Here is a 27,570-nt window from a genome sequence, read left to right as displayed (position 1 = left end):
GAACTATGGGAAGCAGCGTGGGCCGGGCTACCGCTTCCTGCAGCTCCCATTGGCCAGGAACTGCGAACCGCAGCCACTGCGAGTGGCCATACCTATGGACGCTCAAGTAAACAAAGTGTCTCACGGCCTGCCAGGGGCTTACCCTGAACAAGCTACGAACCAAGTTTGGGAACCAATGCTTTACAATAAAATCCTATTATGTGAATATGATAGAGTGAGATATACCTGTATCAAATTGTGACCCCATTTATTTTGAGAACATAAGTTTGATGCAGAGTCACTTTGTATCGTAAACCTTCATGTTATATTGCAATCCACATTGTGGATTAGAATGTGGTGTACTGAGGACAGCGCTGGAATTGCAAGCTATCAATTTAAGGGTGGGGGAGGGTTTCTGAATCCAGCTTGCAGCCTAGAGCCTGGATGGCTCTGTAGCAAAGCATGAGCACAGCAGACAGAGAATCTGAAAAGAGCCAGGTGGGGTGAGCTGTGCCTCAGTGACTTAGAGAGCAGCCTGTTTTCTCTCTGTGTGTTTTGAGGTTCGTGTGTTACTTGTTCTGAATTCTAAGAAATAAAGTAGTGTTACATTGCAACCGTCTAGCAACAGTATTTATGTTTTCTATCTCACTTCTGGTTGCATGCTGTGAACATAACAAAGCATCCATTTTGTAATACAGGCTTGATGCCTAATGGAGTGACCATTTCTGAGAAGCTAAGACTAGAGCCCTGTACCCGCATCCATCTGCGATCCGCAAACATGGCCCACGGATACCTTCAGATGTGGATATAAAGCAGATAGCCGTGAATTTGCAGGGCTCTAGCTATGACAGAGTAATCTAGAGCCATCAACTCCAGGTATACCTGATCCCCTGCAACAACGATGCAATATTCTACGCAGTAGCCTGGCCGGGAGCAGGGACTGGAGTTACTCAGCCTACAGCAAACGGCTGGGAGAGCTGCAGCTTCTGTCCCTAGCCAACACGACCAAAGGAGCCAGTGACCAAATTTAGCAAGGCGCAAGATCACGAACACAGCCCGCCCCGCGGCCCCCGGCCGGCCTCTGCACCAGGGGCGAAGGGGAGCAGCAGAGGCAGGCCCCAGCTCGGACTTGCCCCGTCCCCGTCCCCGTCCCGCCAGCCCCCACCCGGCCAGCGGGCGAACGGGAGCCAGCTCGGCTCCGCGGGCGCCGCCCCCCGGCAGGCTCGCCTGGTTCGGGCCAACCCTGACTGAATCCACTTCGGCTCCGTCTACTCCGAAGTCAGCGCGTCCACACGCGGCCCGGTTCCAGTCCCGCCCCTACCCCCCGCCCAGGTTAGCGCCGGGCCGGGCGCGGCCGAGCTCCGTCCCCGGCGGCCTCACCTACTGCGGCGGCGCGGGTGCCCCGCGGCCCGGCCCAGCCCGGTCAGGCGCGCCCGGCCCCAGGCCCGGCCCGCCCGCAGCAGCAGCGGCATCCTGGGCTCGTCCCGGCGGCGGCTCTCGGAGCCCGGGCCCGCCCCGCTCCTCCCACAGCCCCGCTAGCCATGGCGGGCCCCCGGGCTCCTCCTCCGGCCCCCGGGGCAGGGCCCGCGCTGCCTCAGGGGGGCGGGAAGGCCGTGCCCGGCCAGGGCGAGCTCAGGGCAGCCCGCCGCCTCGCCGGGCCAGCCCGCCCCCGACCACTAGCCCGGGCCGGCCGGTCGGAGGCGCTCAGGGCGGTCTCCAGCCCGCCGCGGGGCCCCCCGAGGAGCGGATTCGGCTCGAGCGGGGGTGGGCCGAGGGCCGCGCCTGGGAATCGTCGTTGAATGGCGGGCCGTGAGCGCTGGCAGAATGGGGCTGGGGGGCCAGAAATGAGGCGTGTGGGAGGGGGCTCCGGGCTGGGACTGAGGGGTTCAGATGGCAGGGGATTGGGGTGTGGGCTCTGGGGTGGGGCTAAGGATGAGAGGGTTAGGGTGCAGGAGGGTGCTCTGGGCTGGGATCGATGGGTTTGGAGGGCGGGAGGGGGATCAGGGCTGAGGCAGGGGGTTGGGGCATAGGGAGAGGCTCAGGGGTGCAGGCTCTGAGTGGCACTTACCTCAAGTGGCTCTCAGAAGCAGTGGCACGTCCCTTCTCCAGCTCCTACGCAGAGGTGCGGCCAGGCGGCTCTGCACGCTGCCCTGTCCGCAGGCACCGCCCCTGCGGCTCCCATTGGAGTACCAGAGGGGGCCATTGGAGCATGTAGGAGCTGGAGCGGGGCCATGCTGCAGCTTCCAGTAGCCATGTGGTGCGGCCCTTGACCCCGTGCCCCGGCTGGAACACTGGAGCGGGGCAAACCCCAGACACTGCTCTCCAGCGGGAGCTTGTAGGCCTGCTTAAAACAGCTCACAGGCCATAGTTTGTCCACCCCTGTGCTAGAGAGTCCATTTAGGAGACTTCTCCAACCTGCACTAGCTCTTCTTAGTGGTGTGGCCTGACTAAATTAGATCAACAACAGGTGGTGTGGCTGTGAATATAAACTACTTAGCATTTATTTACATGCAGATGCCATGTGTTTAAAATTTGAAAACAAAATTGATCTTTGATTCCAAGTTGCAGATTTAACTATAACATTTCTTTCTTAGCACTTCAGCATTTTTCAGGCTGCCAGTCAATGGGATGCATCTGATGACATACATTCCTATCTGTAATTGCTAAAACATTAAAAATATCCTCCAATTAAGTGACATAGTGTTATTTAAACAAAACAAAATACCTGTAATATATGTTTTCTTTGTATGTGACTAGTGGCAAGAGGACAGAGGCACCAAACTGAAATTTCAGTAAACCTCTCTTTCAGTTCTACGATGCTGTTGGGAAAGTTCATACAACCAGTGCACAGCTTAAAGAAACTGTCAGCCCCAGGTGCATGCAGGCACTTATGGGGATGGCTGAATGCAGTTTTTAACAAGTAAGAAAAACAGATGTGTTTAATAGTTCATGTGCTAGTTAAAAGCTCTGATGCACATCGCTATATAGCGTGGATAATCAATTAATACAAAAGCAACAGTAGCCAGTTACAAGTCACAGAACAGGAGAGAGTTTTCTCTTTTAAAAGTGTTTTTCTTTTCAAATAGTATGCTGTTGTCAGATATTGGTTGTTTCTTACATTTTCCAGTAACAAAATCACTGATTTACAAAGGAAAGTGTGTGCTTTAATCAGTATGTTGTGGGGTAATTTTATTTATCTTGGTTGAGAGTAGTTAGAATTTAAATTCTAGCTTCATAAATCCCCATCTTCCTTTGGCCTTGATTCCATTAGCATTTAAATTCTGGTTCTAGCATTCTAAATTTCCTTTATGTATTCAGAAGGCGCTCTAAAGAGTTATCTTTCCTAATGTAATTTAGTTGAACTAACAGGTTTTTTGTTTTAAAAAAAGTTAAAATGTAATTATTTCTCTACCAATAACAAATGTCAGACATTCATAGTCTGCATTCAGTCTTCTTCAGCATTCTCCACCAAGTCCTAAGAAGCATCCTCACAGAATAGATCCCAGGATTTTAACTAATTCCTGGGGTGTGTCCCTTTGTAGTACTAGTAAATCTTGAGGAAAGAGATGTCAGGAATGACACATATGTAGCAATCTGTGATGGACTCAAAACTGACTCGGGAGGCAAAATCCCAAACACTGTTGTAAAGCCTTATCCTGGGCTGATGCTGGATATCACCTGCATACACACTTCTCTGCTTATTTCATGCTTTTGCAATACTTGTGTAGCATTTTCATGCCTACCAAGTAGTTTTGAATTAATAAGGTAGAGCAACTTAATGAGTACATGGGTTGGCAGAGGTAGAATGCTGAGCACAGAGAGAAGGGGAGGATTAGTTCAAGAGAAATACAAGTGACAAATCAGCTAGCAATATTTTTCTTCGTTACATTACCAAAATTTATTTTTCATTTAAAATATAAATTAACACAGGTTACCAGATTTTAAAAAAAAAAAAATAGGGCAGACTTAATAAGTTGGTGTAAACCACTGCCCTGGGACTCAATCCTATCTTTCTCTTTTTCTTTCATCATACGCTTAAAAATATTTATTGTGCAGTAATAGGGCTGCAAATGTGATAAAGCTGTACGTTCGTATAGGAAGATCTAAATGTTTGTTCTACATTGACAGGGTAGACTATGAACGTATACAGGCTGTTGGCCCTGATAGAGCAGCTTCTGAATGGCTTCTGCGGTGTGGAGCGCTGGTTCGTTTCCAAGGCTATGATAAATGGCAGCATGACTACAATGGTCTCCCAACAGGGCCTTTAGGAAAATACAAGATACAAGCAATCGATGCCACAGAGTCCTGCATCATGTACAGAGGATTTGATTATTTGGGTAACCAAGACGCAGCTTTGCAAATTATATATTGTCCTTAAAATTCATCCATTTGCATCAAAGACTGAGCGGTTGTGTCTTTTTTTCGTTTCTTTGTGAATCATAGAGAAGGCTTGATTTTTAAAAGAAAAATGTTTGTGTTTTAATTGAGAAATATCAGATTGTACCTCTGTTTTTGCTGGAGATCTCCTTTTAGGATACAGATGGATTGGGAGCTTTGTCAGCCATTACTTGAAGAGGGAAGAGCATTAAATAATTGGAACAAAGCTTTAATAGTTAAATAAGTTCATAGGTCAATATGCATTAATGCAAACCAGGGTTTTAAATTTTCTGTATAAAAAACTTACTCTAAATCATGTGTCAGTTTTTGGTATTTGTGAAGCCATAGTCTTTTCTAGGAAAAGCCAGATAAGTAAGCTCTGCATTTCTAATTTAAAAGAAGCAGAATTTTTAAAAACTTGTTGCCTTTCAGTCATCTTTTACTAAACAAAGAACAAACATGGGACACACACTCTTCTTTTTTCTTTGCAAGTCCTCTTAAATTTCTTGCATAATTGCATTGTTAGTTCAGCACTTATCAGTCATGCTGGGCATGCTGATTTTCTGTCATTTGCCTACTTCCGTATAAAAGCCCTTAGAACCTTAGTCATGCTTTTGTGATTGTGAAGCCAGTGGGATTGCTGCAGAGTAAAGTACAATAATTCATGATGCATTATGGCTCTTCCATATGCAGGCGTCTGTTGCCACCAGTTTATGGAAGCATGAGAATAAGAACTACAAACTCGTTGGCAGCATCTTATACAGTTTGCTCCTTGTATTATGATTTTTTCTCTTTTCCAGATGGTCTCAGACACGTTGAGGAAATTAAGCTGAGCAACTGTATTTATATCCAGGATGAATGTCTGCAGAGGATCAGTGAGACTGAGAGCTTACAGAAAAGTCTCCTGCGTCTGATGATAATTTCCTGTGGGAATGTCACAGATAAAGGCATCATATCACTCCACAAACTAACGTGAGCCATTGAGGGAATGTCTTGTAGAACACGGCTTTTCTAGCTGTTGCCATATTTGTCTGTTTAGAATAGTATTGGATTACTGACATTCGTTTGTTTGTTTACATTAGATTTCAGTAGTCTTTGACGTACAATGAAAGCAAAAACGGTGTGGGCTGTTCTGAGAAATCAATTTTAGTAGTTTGAATTAACACACAAAAATCTAACAAACCCATTAACCTAACAGCAATTCAGTAAGTAGAACTGTAGGCTATGGTGCTGAAAGTAGGAAGCCTAAGAGTATGTGAATCCTCAGCTGCATCATGTCCTCAGAGTTAACCTTTTTTCACGTCCCCTTTTGTAGGTGAGATTCAGAAATGTTGGTTGCTCAACAGATTACAGCAGACCATGCTGTCCCTGTGCTGAGGCATTGTCTCTGCAAGTGCAGTAGATTAGTACGTTTACCTGCCACCTTTGGACTACTAGGAACTAACCACGCACTTTCACCTTGCTTTCTGCCATTGAGCACCCCATCCCTTTCTCCTCAATGTAAAACAAAAACAAACAAAAAAATATCAACCCTGGCATTTACAACACACTGCACCTCCTATTATCTTTGTTTTCTTTAACCACTTTCCTTTAGCTGTGTCTGATTTAGCTCCTGAGGTCTTTGGGATAGAGGCCTTGTTTGTTTTTCAAACCCTGCATGGAAGGCAGTATGCCAGTGAAGCCCCTATTCAACAGTGCACTCTTTGTTTATTATACAGGAGTATAAATATTGACAAAGTCCTTGCTAATGGTGAAGAGGAACTAGTTTGGCTTTCACGGCCTTAGTAAGTTACTAGGAGGACTTCTGATAGTAATAAAAAGTAAGATAAAAAGAGCAGGATGGTATGTGGGGCAGGGGTCTTGTCTTCATTTTTGTCAGCAAAGCACCTTGTTCACTTTAAGAAATGAATCAATGGAAGCTTGTAGCTACTAAGCACCTCTGAAAACTGTAGGTAACCAATTTTGAAAATATTGGCTCCCTATTAAAAATTCTTTGAAACACCTACACCCCCCCAGAATCTCATCGTATGTATAATTAATTTAAGCATGAAAGTATCTGTGCTTTTGAAATTAATCACTCTGTCTTGTAAAGTAGCCTCTGACTGACTTTTTATATATTTATAGGAACCTTGAATATTTATTTCTGAGTGACCTTCCTGGGATAAGAGAGAAAGAAACTACTGTTCAGATCCTTAAGAAATCAAAGCCATCACTGGAGCTGGAATTAGATTTAGAATAAAGGCATCTTTACATAATTCTGAGGTGTCTTATTTCATAATATTCAGTCTCCTTGAACTATGTGGGTTATATAGTTTTCACAATGCTTATATTTCCTCATGGAAGAAGATCTCTCATCCATAGCTTTGAAGCTATTTAAAAAAAAAAATCAATCTCAATGAAATGTAGTTGAACTTAATTTGTGCTTTCACTTAACTACAGTGAATGCAATTCTGTAAACATGTTACCAATGTGTATGGTGAAGTTTTAGTAAACACTCTTGAAAACCAATTTCAGTCAAATCCAAATGGAAAGAAATTCGGGGTAGTTTTTTCAAAGACAGGCTCTGACTTTTCCAAGGGACTGCAGCTGGTAGGCCGAGCACGGTTGTCCTGTGAAGAAGCAGGTTTTCTTGTGGATGCCCTTGCACCAGCTATTGCTTTAAACCACTTTGGGCTTAATTAGGCCTAGTACCTACCACTGAACAGGTTTGGGTGCACTTCATGAAATGACTTAATTTAGTAACAAATAGTTTATACTTGTGCCAAGTTGAGAGAGGTGGTCTGCCTTCAAAAGGGTTATAGTGCTTTTATGAATCCCTTCCAGGCTTCTGTGGGGAGGGCAAAGAAGGGCTTGCAGGGAATTGCCAGGGCAGGGGAGCAAGGTTCTTGCTAACTCCACAGTTGTATGTTGAGAGTTCCCAGAAGGGGAGAGTGAAAACTTCTATTCAGTCTCTTGACAGCCCTGAATGTTTCTTTTTTCTCTTCCACTCGGGGAATCTTTTCTGGGTTGTACCTGTTGCTTTTTCTCTCTCCTTTAAATCCTTTCTCCCTCAAATTTAATGCAGAGCAGAATGGAGAACATCCGTTGTTTGTCCCATTTGAACAACTTGTCCATTCTGAAAGACTCACTGACCTGTATCTTGGAGGGTATATGCTCAGCAATTTGGGGACAGTAAAGCTGAGCTGATATTTATTTTAGGATCAGTATGAAATGAAAGAATTAAAGTTAGCTTAAAGAACAGCCCTGACTAGTAAGTAGAAGGAAGGGCCTTGAAAATAGTGAATTATAAGGCTAGAAGGAATGAAGTAGAGAGGATGTCTGGTTCAAAGAATAACTAAAACATAAGGAAAGGTTTCTAAAAAGGCCTCTGACCAACAGGGATGATTGTGGATGGTTTTAAATAAGACTGAGATTGTGTCTTAAAATGACCTGCATGGTCCTTCCCACCCCACATATCAGTGTCATCTTAAAAATTAGGGCCTGTATGAACCCAGATGCAAAAGAAATACTATTGGTCAGCAAGGAGAAGGGGGCAGAGAGAGGGAGGAAAGGCCTTGGGGAGAAATACAGTCTGATCTGGAATTAAGGATGAATTGTCTCAAATTGTTTTTTTAGCTAAAGTCAGTACTTGGCCATGCCATCACTTGTTTGTTAAAGCGCATAAAAAGTAAACTCTGAAAAGATTCATTGGCCGACCACGCTGGAGCTGACCAAGATGGGTCTAAGCACCCTGGGGTTTAGCCCATTCGTAAGTATCCTGATCAAATGATAAGTGTTGTGTTACTGTCTGGATATAGTAAATTGTTTACTATTTACGCTTTAGGCGTGTTTAGAGCAATTGTATAAATACCATTTGGCCTTTGGATTTAACAAAGGAATGAATGGTTACATTAGTGGTGTGGTAATACTCTTCGTAAATAATAATAATTCCAACATTGGGTGCCTCTATTAGTGAACTCTGCTACTCAACTAGAAGGCTCTTCAGGAAGAAATATGGCCACAGAGGAGCGCTGAGTGGGAAGGGGGAATCTTTGAGGAAAAAATATAATCAGTGTAATTTTTTTAAACAGGCTATCATGTAGCCCCCTACAGCTGCTGCTCTCCCAGAATCCACGGATGGCAGGAGATAGTTTTAGTCTCTGCACTCTAGCTTTTTCCTTACCAGTGAGTGGGCTTTTCTACTGGAACAGGCCTTGGGATTTAATTAAGTGACGTATAGTGATGAGGGAAAATTAGAGAGACTGTTAGGGAAAGCAACAGCCTAAAACACTTTCAAGAAAATGCAAATGGAAGTGTCCCACTAATCTACTGTTAGGTGAAGTGTACTAGCAATTCCACCTACTTACAAGAGCGCTGGTGAAGGAGCCTTAGGACCCTGCTAGTATCAGCGGACCTGGTTTTTGATCTTACATACATAGATGTAACTTGACTTTCACAGATTACTCATACTTCGTCAGTACAAATGAGAGCAGAATCAAGCTCTGTGAGTTCCCTTGGGGTTTGTACTATTGGGTTTAGGCCAATCTCTGACTATTAGAGATCAGGATGAGGTAGGGGCAGATTATCTCACATCTGCCTTCTATGGAGTGCTCACATCTTCCTCTGAAGCATCTGACACAAGATTCTGGACTAGATGGACCTCAAGGGCTGATCCCGTGGCAATACCAATATTCCTACTCTTCAGAGGGTGGCCATGGCAGGAACTGTGCTTGGAATATGGAACTCCAGTACAGCCTACAGTTCACAAGATCAGGTCCATGATCTGACACACAGCCTACGTGCTACTTAACTATACAGCATAATTGCTCTGTTCTATCACAAAAATGCAAGGCTGGATGATTTATTCCTATATAAAACACTGAAATTTAATTTTTCCCCCTGAAAAAGGACATAACCAAGCAAATACATAGGGGACAATGCTTGAGATTAAATGATATAAAATGTATTAGTCCACTTATCTGAACATTAAAGTATAAAACAAATCGGTTAATCTGTCCTCACAAGACTATGTCTGGCTATCTGCCCCACTTAAACAATGTCAAGTTTTTGAACTGCATTAGACCTCTGATAGTATTCAGAAGAATACTACTTTCTCTGGACTTCAAACAGCTGTGAATACTTCTGAGGTTGTACTACCGATATTAAAGACATACAAATAGAAAGGTGAGCTACATTAATTTTTATTCAGAACCAATAAAGTATTACATCCTGAGATTACACAAAGAAATGAGATTTATCCTAGTATAGATATTTAGGAGGCCTTCCTGCCCATTCCTTTCTAGTACTATAAACCACAGGTGAGCGGTTTCTGGTACTGATCAAACAACGAGTGAAATCTCTTGGTAATGCCAGAAAGGGAAAGGCAGGGGAAACCTAAAAGCAACAGCAAAGTTTTACTAAAAGAGTGTGTATCTATTTTATTGTCCCCGCCATCAGTGACAATGCTGTAGTCCACTGGGCATTCCATTACATTTACCTGAGGCTTTTCTAATGTTCCTAACACGTTATTTGCACTTAAAAAAATATATTTTACCATGTTCAGCCAATTGAGTGAATGCTCCAATTAGCTGAACAGTCTCCAGCCCCATTCTTACAAACTCACACAAATAACTTTACTCACACTGTGAGTCCCACTGTTGGTCCTGCTCATGTGAATTAAATTATGCATACGCATAAGTGTTTCAACTATCTAGTGCTGTGTAATATATAGTATATTTTTTCATTATTTTTAATGCTTTGACACAATGGGACTTTCTGAAACGAGTGTATTTGGCATGCTTTTGACTTTACTGCAGTCTGGAATACAGGCACTCAATGTGGTTTATTAAAGTCACATGCTGTAAGCAGTGGTTCTTGGTAATGCTGAACCACAAGATAATCACAAAACAAAAACAAAACACTTATGTTCTCCTTTATACATAGAATACTGATTAGCATGCAGCTCTGAACTCCCTATGGTGACACACCATAAACTAACTTCAGAGATCACTTATGTGCCTATTGTAAAATTTCCATTAATTTAGTTTTTCACAGTAAGTCTTCCTTTTAGAAACTGTTGAAGGCTTGCGCTTTGAACAATAAATAGCTCTCTCTTAGTAGTGACTTGCCGTCTTGTTAGATGTTGGGGAAATGGTAGTTTAATTTTCTTGTGTTGCTATACAACTTCTTGTTATCCAAAGCTGGTAAAATGTTACTGCTGGTTAACTGAGGCAGGTACTGTAACTAAAGCAGAAATCACAGTTTATACTTTCACAGGAATTTGAAGTAATTTTATGCATTTCATTTTCTAAATGATACTGTAAGCCATTTGAAAATATTTGCACTACATAAAACAATTTTGCACTTCGCACATTTAGAGACCCAGAGTAGATATGCATTTGTTCATGGGATTATACAACTTGCCTTGCAACAGCTCTTCAAAATTTTACTCAACCCATTTATCTTGAGCAAATAATTTATGTTCATATTGGGTTCTGGGGAGGTGGATGGGTGCAAGCCTGCCCATGGCAAAAGGACCCTCCCCCAGCCTAAGGGGAGGATCCACTGGGTCCAGGACTCACATAATTACGGGAGGCAACAGAAAAAACAAGGACAGGTGTGAGGGTCAAAGGGTCAAAAGTGGGGAACCTGAAGGGGACGCCGAGCAGAGTTGACAGGCAGGTAAAAGACTAGTATCATCATCAGTCAGTCACATGACAAAGGGGCATTGATTTGATCCATGAATTGTTTCCATCAGTCTTAACTTCAGCAGATGTGTGGGAAATTCCCACATCTGAGCCATTCTTTTTTAGGTGACAAATCTGAGGAACTGTCCCAGATTGAAGTGTCAGTAGAAGAAGTTTTGGAACAAACTGATACATTAAACAGTAATAAGTAGGGCTGACAGTGCAATTGAAACTGCGATGAATCACGATTAATTTTTTTGAGTGAATTGTATGAGTTAACTGTGATTAATCAACAGCCCTAGTAATAAGTCACCAGGACTAGATGGTATTCACCCAAGAGTTCTGAAAGAACTCAGATATGAAATTGAAGAACTACTAAGTGTGGTATGTAACCTGTCACTTAAATCAGATTCTGTACCAGAGGACTGGAGGACAGCTAATATGACACCAATTTTTAAAAAATGCTCCAGAGGTGATCCTGCCAATTACAGGCCAGTAAGTCTGACTTCAGTAACAGACAAATGGGTTAAAACTGTAGCAAGGAACAGAACAGATCAGCACATAGATGAACAAGATTTGTTGGGTGAAGAGTCAACACGGCTTTTGTAAAGGGAAATCATGCCTCACCAATCTATTAGAATTCTTCGAGGGAGTCAACAAACATGTCGACAAGGGTGATCCAGTGGATATAGTGTGCTTGGACTTTAAGAAGGTCCCTCACCAAATGGTCTAGACTTAAGCAAAGTAAGCAAGTCATGGATAAGAGGGAACATACTCTCATGGATCAGTAACTGGTTAAAAGAAAGGAAATAAAGGGTTGGAATAGCTGGTCAGTTTTCAGAATGGAGAGAGGTAAATAGTGGTGTCCCCCAGGGATCTGTATTGGGACCAGTGTTTCTCAACATATTCACAAATGATCTGGAAAAAGGGGTAAACAGTGAGGAAGAAAAATTTCCAGACGATACAAAATTACTCAAGATAGTTAAGTCCAAAGAAGACTGAAGAGTTACAAAGGGATCTCACAGAACTGGTTGACTGGGCAACAAATTGTTGATAAATGTAAAGTAATGCACAAGTGCAAAAATAATCCCAACTATACGTACAAAATGATGGGATCTAAGTTAGCCATTACCACTCAAGAAAGTGATCTCAGAGGAGGGATAGCTCAGTGGTTTGTGCATTGGCCTGCTAAACCCAGGGTTATGAGTTCAATCCTTGAGGGGGCCATTTAGGGATCTGGGGCAAAAATTGGTGATTGGTCCTGCTTTGAGCAGGGGGTTGGACTAGATGACCTCCTGAGATTCTATGATCTTGGAGTCATTGTGAATCGTTCTCTGAAAACATCTGCTCACGTGGCAGTCAAAAAAGCAAACAGAATGTTTGGCACCATTAGGAAGGGACTAGGTAATAAAACAGAAAATGTCATAATGCCACTGTATAAACCCCTGGTACATCCACATCCTGAATATTGCATGCAGATCTGGTTGCCCCATCTCAAAAAAGATACAGTACAAATGGCAGAGATACAGAGACGGGCAACAAAAATGTTTAAAGGTATGGAACAGCTTCCATATGAGGAGAGATTAATAAGACTGGGACTTTTCAGCTTGGAAAAGAGACGATTATATGATAAAGGTCTATAAAATCATGACTAGTGTGGAGAAAGTAAATAAGGAAGTTTATTTACTCCTTCACATAACAGAGGAATCAGGTGTCACCCAATGAAATTAATAGGCCACAAGTAAAAAACAAACAAAAGCAAGTACTTCACACAATTCACAGTCAACCTGTGAAACTAGTTGCCAGGGGATGTTGTGAAGGCCAAAACTATAATGGGGTTCAAAAGAGAATTAGATACATTCATGAAGGATCAGTCTAGCAATGGCTATGAGCCAAAATGGTCAGGGATGCAACCCAATCCTCTGGGTATCCATAGCCTCTGACTGCCAGAAGTTGGGAGTGGACGACAGGGAATCATTTGATGATTGCCCTGTTCTGTTCATTCCTTCTGGATCATTTGGCATTGGCCACTGTCGGAAGACAGGATACTGGGCTAGATGGGCCCTTGGTGTAACCCAGTGTGGCTGTTTCAGTGTTCCAGTGGAATGCAGCTGTTGTGGAAGGTCAGAAGGAAAGATGAACTCACAGATGGCTAGTGCAAATCCCTTGGAGGACTGAGAGCATCAATATTAGAGACCTTGGGCTGTACTGCAGGACAACAGGAAGCCAGTGTAGTGACCAGAACGCCTGGGTTATGTGTTCATGGCAACCTGTGTTGCCAAGCAGAGAGGCGGCTGCATTTGGTACGTCAGCGTTTATTCAGGGTGTGCAGTTTTATTGGCCGAGCGAAGCAAAGATCCAGACGCTTGGCTTGACGGCATTTCTCTCTGTGTGTGTATGTATTGCATGCCCTTTGGAATACCACATCTGACGAATTCCAAAATGTCAGCGAATGGTCTAGGCACCACGGGGCAGAACACTAGTAATTTTGGTAAAAATCAGAAACTGGAAGGAGGAAAGGGAAGCGGGGAGAGCGGACTCGGAGCCCTGGCACCTAGTTAGTAGAGCCAGCAGTTTCAATCATCTCTGCAATTGTCTATAGAGAGACAAGCCAGCTGATGGCAGCTCTTACACCTACCAGCATCACCACCATCCCCATCTCAGCTCTGCCCGGCCTCCAGTACAGTTTCAAATGCTGACCCCTTGAATGACTTATCTCCCAGGCAGAAAGAAATGAGTATGATGGTAGGGAGGGCACAGAGCCTCTGTTCCGGGGGCAGGAGGGGGTGGGAATAGTTTCAGGGAGTCCCTGAAACAGAGGAGGGTGGCACACAGGAAGCTTGTGGGGGAGGGATGCAAGGAGCCGCTGGGTTGTGCGAAGAGCTTACCCCGCAAAGCAAGAGAGCATGAGCTAGTCTGAATCTAATAACTCTCATGACAGCGTTCTGTCAGGCATTTTCATTTCTAACTGGCTCTGGCTAATTACACTTGTCTCCTGTTCACCCCTCAGTGTCTCAATGAAGATCTGGCCTGAAGTTCAGATTGCACTGGGCTGGCTTGTTAGCAAGGCAGGTAATTGTCTTCTTGGGTTACAAGTCAGAACCACCCATTTCTGCAGCCCACTGCTGGTCTGATCTGGGGGGATCCTCATCTCCCTGAAAACTGCAGGTGTAGGAACTCCAGCTCCTCCAGCTGGAAGCTACAAAAGGGAAACAAGCTCCTACCTGAGGCTATGGGGCACTGAACACTACGAAGTAAATCTTACCCCTGGCATGTGCTTTCGAGTTGGCCGGGTTGGTTTCCGAGTGGCTTTTTCATGTTCCCTTCCCAAATCTCCTGTTTCTCTCATGCTGTCAAAGTACGGATGTTGCAGTAACTGTTCACATGTGAGCCTCTCAGCAGGGTCCATATGAAGGCAGCCCTAAGCAAACGTCATACAGCTAAGGATCACACAGGTGGTCTTTTTGTGTTCAGTGGGGTTACAACATTACAGATGTTAAAAGCAGCTGGTTTTAATGAACATCTGTGGGCTCTGGGGTTTCTTTAATGGATCCTTGGAGTCCGCGTTTTCCAGGGTTAAGAGTCAACACAGAATTCCCCAAGCCATGTCACACACGCAGGTGGCTAACACTGAATTATCCTTCTCTTGGATAATCTACATAGAGATTAAGTGTGAACTCAGTACTTCACCACAGACTGTACTTCGCTTACCTTCATTAGTCCTAGCGCAGGATATGAAATGTTAGGGAATTTCAATTCTAGTGGCTCCTGGGGGGGGGAAGTATATTTACATTAGTAACTGTTTCAATTATCAGGGTGTCATCACGAACGTGCTTTCCACACCACATGATTAGGGCCCTACCAAATTCATGGTCCATTTTGGTCAAATTCACAGTCATCGGATTTTAAAAATCATAAATGTCACGAGTTCAGCTATTTAAATCTGAAATTTCACAGTGTTGTAATTGTAGGAGTCCTGACACAAAAAGGAGTTGGGGGGGGGGTCACAAGGTTATTGTGGGGGGGGTTGCAGTATTGCTACCCTTGCTTCTGGCTGCTGGGGGCGGTGGCGCTGCCTTCAGAGCCGGGCAGCTGGAGAGCGGCAGCTGCTGGCCCTGGGAGCCCAGCTCTGAAGGCAGAGCCGCAGCCAGCAGCAGCGCAGAAGTTAGGATGGCCAGATAGGATATTGCCACCCTTACTTCTGCCCTGCTGCCTGCAGAGCTGGGCCCTTAGTCAGCAGCCGCCGCTCTCCGGCCGCCCATCCCGGAAGGGAGACCAGATTTCACGGTCTGTAATGCATTTTTCATGGCCAGGAATTTGGTAGGGCCCTACATATGATGCATTCATCATCTCTTTTCACTTCCAACTCAGCCTATTTCACAATCAACGGCATTTTAAAGATACTTGAGTACACAGTTACCGAATAAACACACACTGATTGAATAACAATTTGCTTATTGTTTTGTTCGGTTTGCTCCTGGCACCCACATTTTTCTGCAGTCATGGCTCATGATGATCTGAATCCAGTATATCCAGTGTTAGATAAACTGAAAGGAATTTTATAGAGGATTAAAGACAAGGAACAACAAAATAACAAAAGTCTCTGAGGATTAAACCACGAGAAAATATTAAAGTAATTACACATGTATTGATCATATAACAATAACTAAGATGGAATAAGAACCATCTGCAAGTATCAGATGCAAGTAAACACCAAGAAGAGGAATTGTTTAGAAGTCTGAGTGAATCAGATTAGGGGTGAGAGGATAAAAATGATCAAAGGAAAGTTTAAACCGATCAGATTGGAAAACCAACCAAACAAGACATGACTGAGCTAAAGTCACCTAAAAAACAGTCTCCCAGTGGATATGGCAAGAGCCCTCTTTGGGTCACTGAACACTGGACTGGACAGACTTTCAAGTACATACTGCAGGGAACAATCCCAAACAAGCAGAGGGACAAGCAGAGCTGGTAACAAGGGGCTTTTCCATCTCTGGTTTCTGTTGGCCTGACCCTACAAAGTAGAGTTCTGCAACCCAACCCAAATCTGATGGGACCCCACTGGAAACACCAGGTTGTGGTCGGGTTGGGTCAGAAAACAACCTGACCCTCTCGGGCTCAGGCTGGGTCGGGTTCCCTCCCCCTGCCTGTGGGGTCGGCACAGCAGCGGCTGTGTGTCCTGCTCCTGCAGGCCATGCAACACACCCTGCAGGGTGAGCATGCCAAGGAGTCGGGGCACCTCTTGCTCGGCAATGCACACACAGTGCAGCAGAGGGCAGCAGCTGGGGCTGCTGCCAACCCCATGGGCAGAAGGTGGCAGCAACACTGACTCAAGTTTGGGGGAAGAACCAGACTTGGGTCAGAAAACGACTTGGCCCTCTTGGGCCCACAATGGGTGGGTTTGGGTCCAGTTGGGTTTAAAAATTAAGCCCACGCAGACCTCTCCTACAAAGACTCATGCTCATGAGTTGAATGGCACTACTCACATGCTTAAAGTGAAGCACGTGTTTCAGTTTTTGCAGAATCGGGGCCTACGACCTGTCCGCGTTTGGCGTTTGCTGTGTCCAATAGCAATGATCGCCTCAGTGTAGCACTTTTCATGCGGAATACTGACGGGTCAGGATCAATGGCTTTTAGCTGTGCCACAGGCCATCAGTTCCTTCCATCAGGTCATTAATCCCTAGGAAATGCCTTGAATCTCAATCAGTTATCGCTTAATTGGAGCCCTGCACGCAGCTCTGTGAACAACAACCTAACTACACACCCCAGGAGAGTCAAAGCAAGAACACTTCTCTATCCAGAACACAACCATCTCATTTGCATAGCATACAAATTGCTAATTAGTGTTGGACTCAAGTCAAGTGTGTAGGGCACTCTCACCTTGTTCTCTGGATCTGGAATTCGCACCCCACTGAAGAACTGATTAGTGCTGAATACTTGCTGATGCCTGGGAATAAGATCCCCTTTAATCAAAAATAAAAAGCCAAGTCAGGTGAATTAGATATTTTACTAGGCCACATTTTCCAAGTTTACCCGGTAGCAAGGCTGAAACTACACTCGAGAAGATTTTTAAATAGATATCCTGGCATCAAGAGAACGAATACAACATTCACTTACAAAAACTAATCATTCATCTTGACCTCACTGATTAAAAGTCTTGATCACTTTTAAAACTATCACTATGTTGCAATGAATTGGCTAGTTCATGCTACTTTACTAGATGGGATCAGAACTGCTCAACTGTGTGTCATTGGCCTTAGACCGATAATTGCTAATGGAGAGTCTTTTGTAGCAGAAGTGATAGAAGCCTGTGCTTTTGGAGCAGGAGAGCCAACCTTCAATCTCCACTGCTACCACCAGGGTCTGAATTTCCACGCTTTGTGCGTAGTGACAATCAAGCCATGGTTGCCTGGGGGATTTATTTTTCAATATTAATGCCTGGTTAGTTTTTTTCCTTCACTGTTTGGCAGTTTACATCACGCTGGCAAATTGTGAGTCCCACAGCCTAAAAGGCACTTCACTATAGCAGCAAGGAGCATATCGTGCAAGGGCAAAGGCGTGCCCATAAATAAAGCACCTATACTGGTATCACGGCCTGGCAGTACTCTAAAGGGCAAGTCTTTGGTTGGTTGACCATAAACAGAGATGCGTGTCCACGTGCGAGAGCTAGAGGGTGCTGCATGAACAGCTGTGAGATCAGGCTGCAGGACTCAAAGCCAAGCCGTGCTGTCCTGATGTGTACGGGGTACTCTAACACAAGGCAACACTGGAGATGCTGCGTATACATTTATTAAGAAAACAAATCAACCAGTAACTCCCCTGCTCAAACCTAAGAAGATGGAACAGTCCCCTGCTGTAATGAATGACTGGCAAGAGCTACTGCTTGTTTTGGGCTTTCCTGCATCGTTGGCGTAAGACGTGCTTTGTTCACAATGGGGGCTAGAAAGGTTATGCCAGCCCAGCGCTCAGATGAATGCTGTGTTTCAACACTTTCAAAGACAGGGGCTTTGCTCATGCTGTTCGTGACAATGGGCCCTTCCTTTATGAACACTGGAAGGGGTACAGGCTAGGGAAGATGGTCACTCTCTTATTAAAATGTGATTTTATATTTATAACCTTCCTTTTGGATAGCCCTGAACAGACAATCATTGGGCAAGAATGGGCTGAAATGCAGTAACAGGCATATGTTAGAGCCACGCTCTCCCCAAGAGGGTTTCATAAGCCCTGTCTGCAGCCCCTGTACTTATGAAAGAGCAGCTGGGATTGATCTAGCTGTTAAAATCGAACCACTAACCCAGGGTTAACATAGTAATGAAACCACCGTAAGAACATAGCTTTGATCAAGTAGCTCTCCAAGGCAAATCATTCCTTAACCTGCCTTCTTTCCACAGCCTGGATCAAAAGGAAATCTTTCTGAGCCGAAAGCCCATTCTTACAAGAAGTTGTAACTTTCCTAAAGCTTAAGAGGGAGCATTCCAGAAACTGTAGCAATCAAATCATGACTATGATTGGTTTTACCTATATTGGATAACATGTATTTTATCTATTAAAAGGACTAATGGACTTTTACATGATTTTCTAAGTTACTCAATAAGAAAATATGAATCTTGATCTACCCAAGAATCACATATGAAAAAGCAGGTTTGTTTTTTCCTGGAGCTGAGAATCCACTCCATATATTACACACCAATGTGAAACAAAAGCAGTAAGAGCTGGTTAATTCCCACCTAAAACTTTTAGGTGTCCCTAATGACACACATTAATACTGATCTATTAAAATCCCAAATTCTAAATCCAAACCAGACTAATGATGCCTTTGTCGCTAAGTAATCGACAGCTGCGAGAATCACAATCATTCACTGTTTGCAGTGTCTTCCTCTGGATATTCTGACCCTTTTACAAAATACATTTTACTGAGACTTCTCCCTAACTGTAATTAGCCAAGTCCAATTAGTCCTTACACAGAGGCACGGAGATGCCACAACTGCTGGGAAATAGTACGGCTGTTTCCAATCTTCATACAGTCCAGACGGGATGATGAAAACAGGGGAGAGATTCACATTTTCCGGAGAGTTTGAGGTGCAGAAGGAATATGTTGTTGGTTTTTTTAAATAAATTTTAAAAGGCTTCTATAAAAAAAGCTTTCCCTGGATAAAAACAAAGAATCGAAAGGATGGCAAAGGCTACAGCTACTGCAGATGCAGCTCAAGGGGAGAGCAGGGGTGTCCAGGGAACAGACACCAAAATAACTATAAAAAGAACAGGAGGACTTGTGGCACCTTAGAGACTAACAAATTTATTTGAGCATGAGCTTCTGTGAGCTAGCTGTAGCTCACGAAAGCTTATGCTCAAATAAATTTGTTATAAGGTGCCACAAGTCCTCCTGTTCTTTTTGCGGGTACAGACTAACACGGCTGCTACTCTGAAACCTGTCAAAATAACTACGGCTCACATCAAACTGCAGCAACACCTATCAAAGGAAATCCTCCCAGTGGACTCTCAATCAGGTCCACGGTGCTCAGATGCCATGGTGATGGGCTTACAAATCTACATGGACTAGAACACAGGGAGTCTCATCCAGGGCCCTGGGAAGACCAGACACAGTGGCATGAGGCCTGTTCTAAACCTGGGGGAATGGCAGTGGGAGGGCTCCTTGGAGAGGAGAGAGGGAGATAAGGCCTTAAGCAAATAATTCACAACAAATAATCTGCCTCATTTCACCTCTTTATTCCTGTTCAGGAACAGATGGCAAAATTCTCAGCTCTACTCGTTCCAAGTCAGGCCCAGGTTTTGCCCGAAAATACGGTTCTGCCGATGGCTAGTAAGCGCTCCCTGGAGTCTGCAGCACTAGTCATTTACACAAATCACACTCTACTGTTTCTGTCCCCAAAACTGGGCCACGTAGCTAACTGAACCTCGCCCTCTAAGGGGCAGATCCTGCAGCAGGCTCCATGCAGGCAAACCCCTGTGCCCATGTGGGGCCAGCTGCTGGTTTGGGGGCCTGACATACTAATGTGTGCTCGGAGCATACAGCTGAACTTAAAATTCACTGTCAGTGAGTATTTGCTTCGGGAAAGTTGGATCTCTTGAGAATGACTGGGAGGTAAATATGAAAGACTCAGAAATGCAATGGAATCAGAATTGGCTATCTTCCGGTTATTCCACTATTCACGTAGCTCATTAAAAACCACCACCACCTCCGTATCCCTAGTCCATGGAAGTGTCCTAGAATGACTTAACAAGTGGGTGACCAACTTAAATCCTGGAGAAAGACTGCAGGAGCCCCTGGGCAGCACCTGCGACCTCGAGTGTATGTTCTTGCAAACACATGCATGGGGACAGGGCCCGTTCCCCAAGAAATGCTGGGTAAACCTAACTGCCACCGAAGTCAACAAGAATACAAGCAACCCTAGTAACATTCTTCTTCTTCGGAGGTTCACCCGTGCTCCCATTCACTCCAGGGGGAGTTGTGGGGATCAGGCCCATCGTGACCAAGACAAAGTTAGACAGCTGAAAAGTTATTTACTTTCTCTTTATTTGCATACGCATTGCTGCAGTTCAGTTGGGATTCTAAAGTGCAATTTGCTGCTAAGCTCAGGACTGCTAAGTGTGTTTGCACAGTGATCATTGTGCTGTACTCCGACATACCATTTCCTGCTGTGACTCAAAACAGACCAGTGACCATTGCATGAGTGTGAAATAAAGCAACACACCTGGAGGAGGACTTTGATCTGCGCTCTGAACTGATAATCGGAGACTTTCCTAAGATACAAGTGTTGGCTGGATTCTGATTTGCATAATAATCAGGTTTGTCCGGTACTTGCACTCTTTCCATTATTGGTTAAACAGGATGATTAGAGAGGAACGTGGCTGAAACCTCACTGCACGGGGACAACTTACCCAAGGTTCTCCTTATTAGGTACAGCTGGTCCACATCTGATTTTCCAGGCCACAAGGGGACACCTGACAACAACTCTGCAAAGACGCAGCCTATTGCCCAGACATCCACGGGAGGGCCATATTGAGTATCTCCTACAAGTAACTCAGGAGAACGGTACCATCTGGTAGCCACGTAGTCTGTGTAATAATCACTAGGTCCAGCTAGATTGTGGCCAGGAAGGATAGAAATAAATAGAAATCTGGGATCAGAATTATTAAAGGAAAGGTAATGAGCATGTTGCTTATCATCTCTCTCAGACACTGCTATAGTAATGGTCATGAAGGTCATCCTTGCAGCATCGCATGGTAGAAACCAACATGGTCTACTGCACTTATTCAGAACCCAACTTTGCAATGCTCATGACCCGGTGCAATCAAAACAATATTTTCCTGAAATCAGGCTACGCACCACTCCTCCGAGAGGGCGCTGCCAGTTCTCAGCTCTCAAACCCCAGGTCGCTTGTCTGGAGAAACAGGCAAACCGAAGGGTCACAAGATTATTATTATTATTATGGGACAAGCGAAGCCGCCATTCCCGGGCGAGGTCCTTTTGCAAACCAAGCCCCTCCTGCGATAACAAGACTCTGCCTTAAGTGGAGGTTCTCTGTGGAAACAAACAACACCGCAAGAGGGTTTTCATGTGTGTGTGGGTATCCCAAAGACAAAGTGCGCCTGTCACAAGGCGGCACTGGCCCTTCAAGAGGAAAAAGGCTCGTGCCCTTGCGACTCATCAGCTGACCCCAGCTGGGCTCCAAAGAGAACACCTGGCCCCAGGCAAGAGGTCCCTGAAGGAAGTCAGGAGGGGCAGGTGAGAGCTGCCTGAGGAGGACAGAAGACCCAGGAAGAAACTGTACCGGCTCTTCACGGCTGCTCCTGAGAGCCATTGGGAAGAGCCAAAAGTTGATGGCGGGGCCTGGCCAGAGCTGGGGATCCCCTGCCGTGTTGCTGGAGAGCTCGTGAGAAGGCTTGTGGGAAGAACCAGCCCGACTAGGAGAAGCTGAGGCGAAAACAAGAGGGCCGGTGCTGGAGGGTGGATACCGGGAATCAGGGCAGAGAGGCCTGGGTGAGTGTAGCCTTGTTTTGCTGGTGGAGGTTTGTGAAGAATTGCTTTTACTATGAGGGATTTGTGGACCTTGGAACTTTATATGAGTAAAACGGCTTGAATTTGCTGCATGAGAGAATATTCCTTTGCATGGGTTGTATAGAGGGGAAATGGAGGCAGGGAAACTGAGGCAAGTGCACTTATTCCAGGCAGGACTGCCCTCAGACAGAGTCCTTAACAAAATGTAAATAGCAGGTCAAACACTTTGTGTTTTAAAAGCACATACTACATGGAAGAAGTTAACTGCACTTACTTAATATGCGAGCAAATCCAAAGTCACAAAGTTTAATGACAGCATGCTTAGTTATTAGGATGTTTTCTGGCTTCACATCCCGATGTATGCACTGGAAACACAAACAAGTGAATCAGGAGCAAGTATCTAAATCTGGAACAAGTTAATTCTGCCACATTCCCATTGCTGAGCACTCCATCAGCTTTAACCCAACACGCATCGTTAACAGAAGATGATAAGATTCTTCAACTGGTAAAGCAGCATCCTGCTGGGTCCTACAATAACCTGGTCTTTCACTTCACACTTGGGATAAGATACTATGCACATCCACAATTTCAGCTGCATAGTTCTGCATCGCTAGACAACCCCCATGCGACTCAAGTGGCCCAGTGTGAAATAATGGAGCGGCATGATGGACATTCCCAGAGCTCTTTACATGTGCAAGGTTTACTGTGCAGACTAGCACCAAATACAATTCATCAATTTAATGGTGGAGGGATGAAAGGAAGAGAGAGAAAAAGAGACAAAACAACAAATTCTGCAAGCCAGCTAGGCAGGCTGCCAAGTTCCTGTGGCTCCACGGTTCTACTAGTGGAAACAAAATGTTTGTTCCAAAGAAGCCTCCCTCCCACCTCTTATATCAGCCCTCTGCAGATAAATAAAAACAAAGAAAATACCAGCTAAGCTCGCAGTAAGAAGCACCTCCGATAAGCAACTCTCTCACTGAACCAGGCTGCAAATGAGGAGCTAAAAGCATGCCTTAGGTTTCCTGTACAATTTTTATTCAGCCTAACACTACGATTCACCTCCCGAAAGCAGAGGTTAGCTGGTCCCTTAGCACAGATCTTAGCATGTGTAACTTTTGTAACTTTTCATTAGGGGCCTGATCCAACACCCACTAGAGTCAATAGAAAGACTTTCATTGAATCCAGTAGGTGCTGAATCAGGCCTTGAATGACTAGATATCAGGCCTGTTCTCTGCACGTGGCTCCGATTGGTGACAGTTCTCACAGAAGGACACACTGCTACAAGCTATTGTTTAGGTGGGAAGCTCACCTGAAGTTATTAGCATAAAATCATTCTGACAATGAACCTCAGGGATCTAAATAATGAATAAAATATTCCGGAGCTTGTGGCAACATCTATAAAAAGATGACAAAAATCTTGTTGACTCCCCTGCACAGAGTATACCAGACCTGGGAGATTGTAACAGAATCTGTACCTGCTTCAAAGCAACACTCTGATATACAGTGCTAGTGTTTATGGGACTTACATTGTGTTTATGGCAAAAGTTTACAGCTTGGAGGGTCTGCCAAGTTATGCTCTTCACGAGATGCTCTGGGACCCTGTTTTAAAAAAGCACACAGAGAAAATTTATTTTTAAAATGACATTAGGAGAAAGGACTTAAACTTAAATGCCAGCAAAATTTAATGCCATCTACATCCAAAGCAGTCAGGAAGTACAGTTCCCCCAGCCCAACACTTTGGGACCATTTACACTACAGACTTCACTTAATAGAGACAAGTTACAAGAAATACAGATTTAATGCTCAGCCTAGCCACTCTATAAGTACGGGAACTCGGAGGAAAGTCCACCCACGTTACTGACAACTGAAGCTTTTTCTGTCTGTTGCCCGTCTACTCTCCCCACATCTCTATGCTGCAGACAGAAACTCTTTATGGAGTTCTACAGAGACCCCTTTTGGCATGTAAACCTCTTTTATAACATGAGGTTACAAATACAGCTGTTAAGTCTATAACAGATTCAAGGTCTGTCCTGAGGGGCACTATGTACTTTCTAGCGCTATTCCAAGCGCTGAACAGATTCAGACGAGCGCTGAGGGGCCTTGTGATTTCAGTTTACAGTGACAAGACACAAAGATTTATACCAGCTGAGCCCGATCCAAGGTTTTTGTGCCATTCACATCTAGCCGACATTGCGTCTGCCCCCTGGCAACCAGACACTGATGCGGGCTGGTTACTGGCGCCTCCTGTCCTGTGACTAGTCTCATCATTCACATGTCCTGCACCATTAACTCTTCTGACATCCTACGAACAATGCCAACGGCCAGTCTACAGTGGCTCTCCCCTGCCGGTGCCGGAGACAGAGAGACAAATCACAACACGGAGGCCACCTCTGACTTGTGATACTGTCAGATCACTAGGTCACCCACGCCAAGAGAGTGAACGTTGAGCAAAGGAGAGAGGAAGGGTTTGCTCTGTTCCCTCCCATCTCTTTAACTTCAATGGCAAACGAACATTTTAGAGAGGGGACATTTTTGTTAAAGATTCAGCACCCGCCTCCCCACAGTTATGGGGCCGACAGTCCGTACACAGTTATGGGGCCGACAGTCCGCATCCAGACATTCATGAGGTCCCCCAGCCACACCAGGCAGGGCAGAGCTGACAGTCCTGTGGTTTCAAAGGCCCAACACAAACGTTTTATGCCTTTCAAGCCTTTTTCATCCATCCTAAAGAAGCCAGAAAAGAGGGGGGACAGCCCCAATTTTGCACAAATCCTTTGCATGCCACCTTTATGGCTCTCCTGCCAATGCTGCTGTATCAGGGCTCGAGTCGTGCTCAGGAAACGGGCTCGGAATGACATGACAGAGTGCTGCCCTCCGACTGCAGTACGAGCGGACATCAGGTTAACATTTGGCAGCGTTATAATTAGCTAAAAACAGGGTTTGAATACGGAATGCCAGGCAGCTTTAACGAGAGGCAGTTTCACCAGCCCTGCCTGCAATGGGGCATTCAAGTGCGAGATGTTGTTGTTTAATTCTTGTTTCCTTCCGCATAAACCCTTCGCCATTACAAATAACCGTTCCCTTTATACTCCTGCTCTGGAGGACTGAAGCTTCAGCTCAGATTCCTGGAAACATCCATAAAAAGTACTTTCACAAAGTGAACAAACACTAAGGAACTCAGCAGTGACAGATCATCTCATTTATTTCAGTGCTGGCTATTTTGAAAAGCATTACATTGTTCTGGATGATTCAGAGACTTTAAGGGCAGAAGGGACCAATAGATCATCTAGTCTGACCTCCTGGATACCACACAGCCCTTAAATGTCACCCCGTTACCCCGTGTATTGAGACCTCTTACTTGTGTTTGGCTAATGCAGGTCATCCAGAAAGGCATCAAGTCTTGACTTCAAGACACCAAGGGATGGAGAATCCACCACCTCCCTTGGTAGCTTGTTCCAGGGGTTAATCACCCTCATGGTTAAAAAGTTGTGCCTTATTTCAAATTTGAATTTGTCTGGATTTAAAGTCCAGCCACTGGTTCCTGTTCTGCCTTGCTCTGCTAGAATAAAGAGCCCTTTGGTACGTGGGATTTTCTCCCCATGAAGGTACGGATACTCTCTGATCAAGTCACCTCTCAATCTCCTTTTGGAAAACTAAACAGACTGGGCTCGCAGTCAGTCACTGCGAGGCATTTTCTCCCGCTTTCAAATAACGTCTGTGGCTCTTCTCGGCACCCTCTCCAGTTTTTCAATATCCTTTCAAAAACGAGGGCACAGTGTTCTAGTGTCACTGTCACCGATGCCACGTGCAGAGGTAACGTCCCCTCCCCTGCCCGACTCCCCTTTGTACCCCCAAGGATCACATTAGCCCCTTTTGCCACTTCACCACGCAGGGAGCTCACCAGGAGCTGCCCGTCTGCTATGCTCCCAAAATCCCTTCCAGAGTCATTGCTTTCCACGACAGTTCCCCACTTTGTAGGCAGGGCCCGAATTCTTTGTTCCTAGGTGTATAACCTGGCATCTGGCTGTATTAAAAAGCCCAGCTTACCAAGCAATCCAGACAACTCTGTGTAACTGCCCTGCCATTGCTTATTCTGCCAGTCTTTGTGTCACCTGCAAATTTCCATCAGCAGTGACTTTATATTTACTTGCTGAGCATTGATGAAAATGTTGAACAGGGTCAGGCCTAGAACCAATCCTTGTGGAATCCCACTAGGGACAGGCCATTTGATGGTAATTCACTACTGACAGCTACTTTTTGAGATACACCTTAATCCATTCTTCTTAGTGGATGCGCAATGTGTCTCAGGCCGCATGTGACCAGCATTCATAGAATAGAATCGAATCTCAGGGTTGGAAGGGACCTCAGGAGGTCATCTAGTCCAACCCCCTGCTCGAAGCAGGACCAACCCCCAATTTTTGCCCCCGATCCCTAAATGACCCCCTCAAGGATTGAACTCACGACCCTGGGTTTAGCAGGCCAATGCTCAAACCACTGAGCTATCCCTCCCCCACTCATCACTGAACTGGGTCCGCTGGTTGGCTCATTAGCTTTCCCAGCCCGACCCGGGTACTGACGGGCAGTGTGACGTGAATGCTGATCCATGCCCCCTAATCTATTCAAAATATTAGCACTATCCAATATCAAAGCACATGTTAATCCATTTAACCTGTGCTTTATTGATGTTGGATAGTGCTAATTTTTTAATCAGACCAGTGTGTGGTCCTAAGTCAAGTCTATCACATATAGGTATTTACTTTTATCAACCAAACCTGTAATCTCCTCAAAGAAGGAAATCAGGTTCGACAAGACCGATTTTCAATAAAGCCATGTTGACTGGCATTAATTATATTCCTAGCCCTTAGCCCTTCTCCAATGAGGATCTATGTACTGGTACTTATTTGTATTGCAGAATAGGTCCCAATCACAGACGAGGGCTCCATTTTGCTAGGCCCTGAACGCACGGAGAACAGGTTCGATTATCGGAGCACATGGATGCTCCAGTCAGGCTCCATCGTGCTAAGCGCAGTATGAACACATACCTACGGTCTGTACAAACACAGCCCCGTTCTCAGGAGAACTCTCTGTTCAGAGTAACAGAGACCAAGATTATTCTAAATAAAGCATCCGATCTATTTAGCCTACAGTAAACTTATTAGTTCAAACTGGAGTTGTCTGGAAGGAAGAGACAGTGAAATCAGGGTCTTCCCTGACGGGGACAATGCATCCCCTTTCCTGACTCCAAGTTCACAGACTCTAGCTAGCGTGCTAGGGAAGCTGCTGCCTAGCTTACAAACCTTATCTCCCACCAGCATGTCCAATTCTTCTGCTGAAGCCACGCACCCATGAGAACAACGGCTTTTGTTCCGCCAACCCCTCAATCAATTAGCTTCCTACCCAACCATTCATCTAACGTGAGGCCTGCAAAATGATTTATAAACTTATGCTGAGTATTTCCATAGCACCAAATCACCAGGAATAACTCCCGGTCATACATTTCAGTAGAGCATCGTTTATATGACGTCACAA

At 44.9% G+C, this 27,570-nt stretch overlaps 3 protein-coding genes across 9 annotated transcripts in view; 1 reads left to right on the top strand and 2 right to left on the bottom strand.

Moving 5' to 3' along the window:
- L2HGDH (L-2-hydroxyglutarate dehydrogenase) overlaps positions 1–1,811 on the bottom strand; it is a 46,433-nt gene extending 44,622 nt beyond the window's left edge. The window contains exon 1 of the mRNA XM_073350201.2: positions 1,360–1,811. Within this exon, the coding sequence (XP_073206302.1) occupies positions 1,360–1,451 (92 nt within the window). The 5' untranslated portion in view covers positions 1,452–1,811. The remainder of the gene's footprint in view (positions 1–1,359) is intronic.
- Positions 1,108–6,611, top strand: DMAC2L (distal membrane arm assembly component 2 like). 6 transcript variants are annotated; one of them, XM_073350209.1, is made up of 5 exons: positions 1,108–1,311; positions 2,789–2,899; positions 4,108–4,316; positions 5,157–5,328; positions 6,481–6,611. In XM_073350209.1, the coding sequence occupies exons 2-5, from the start codon at positions 2,796–2,798 to the stop codon at positions 6,593–6,595; spliced, it is 600 nt and encodes a 199-aa protein (XP_073206310.1). In that variant the 5' UTR covers positions 1,108–1,311; positions 2,789–2,795; the 3' UTR covers positions 6,596–6,611. The 6 variants fall into 6 exon arrangements, with proteins under 6 accessions (XP_073206310.1, XP_073206308.1, XP_073206307.1 ...); XM_073350207.1 differs by having other exon boundaries at positions 1,293–1,311; positions 2,737–2,899; XM_073350206.2 differs by lacking the exon at positions 1,108–1,311 and adding an exon at positions 1,564–1,788 and having other exon boundaries at positions 2,737–2,899.
- Positions 6,612–9,504: 2,893 nt separating this feature from the next.
- CDKL1 (cyclin dependent kinase like 1) overlaps positions 9,505–27,570 on the bottom strand; it is a 34,011-nt gene continuing 15,945 nt past the window's right edge. Inside the window, exons 3-9 of one of the 2 annotated variants that reach the window (XM_073350202.2) lie at positions 23,568–23,640; positions 22,316–22,406; positions 20,922–21,122; positions 16,902–16,984; positions 14,733–14,789; positions 14,287–14,442; positions 9,505–10,578 (exon numbers count right to left, since the gene is read on the bottom strand). In XM_073350202.2, coding sequence (XP_073206303.1) covers positions 10,471–10,578; positions 14,287–14,442; positions 14,733–14,789; positions 16,902–16,984; positions 20,922–21,122; positions 22,316–22,406; positions 23,568–23,640 — 769 coding nt within the window. In that variant the 3' untranslated portion in view covers positions 9,505–10,470. The remainder of the gene's footprint in view (positions 10,579–14,286; positions 14,443–14,732; positions 14,790–16,901; positions 16,985–20,921; positions 21,123–22,315; positions 22,407–23,567; positions 23,641–27,570) is intronic. The other variant, XM_073350203.2, reaches the window with a different exon arrangement.

This window comes from Lepidochelys kempii, chromosome 6 (assembly GCF_965140285.1).
Source record: "Lepidochelys kempii isolate rLepKem1 chromosome 6, rLepKem1.hap1, whole genome shotgun sequence".
In the NCBI taxonomy this organism is placed as follows: domain Eukaryota; kingdom Metazoa; phylum Chordata; order Testudines; family Cheloniidae; genus Lepidochelys; species Lepidochelys kempii.
Note: the sequence above shows the minus strand (reverse complement) of the source record. Positions and strands in the feature narration are given on the sequence as shown.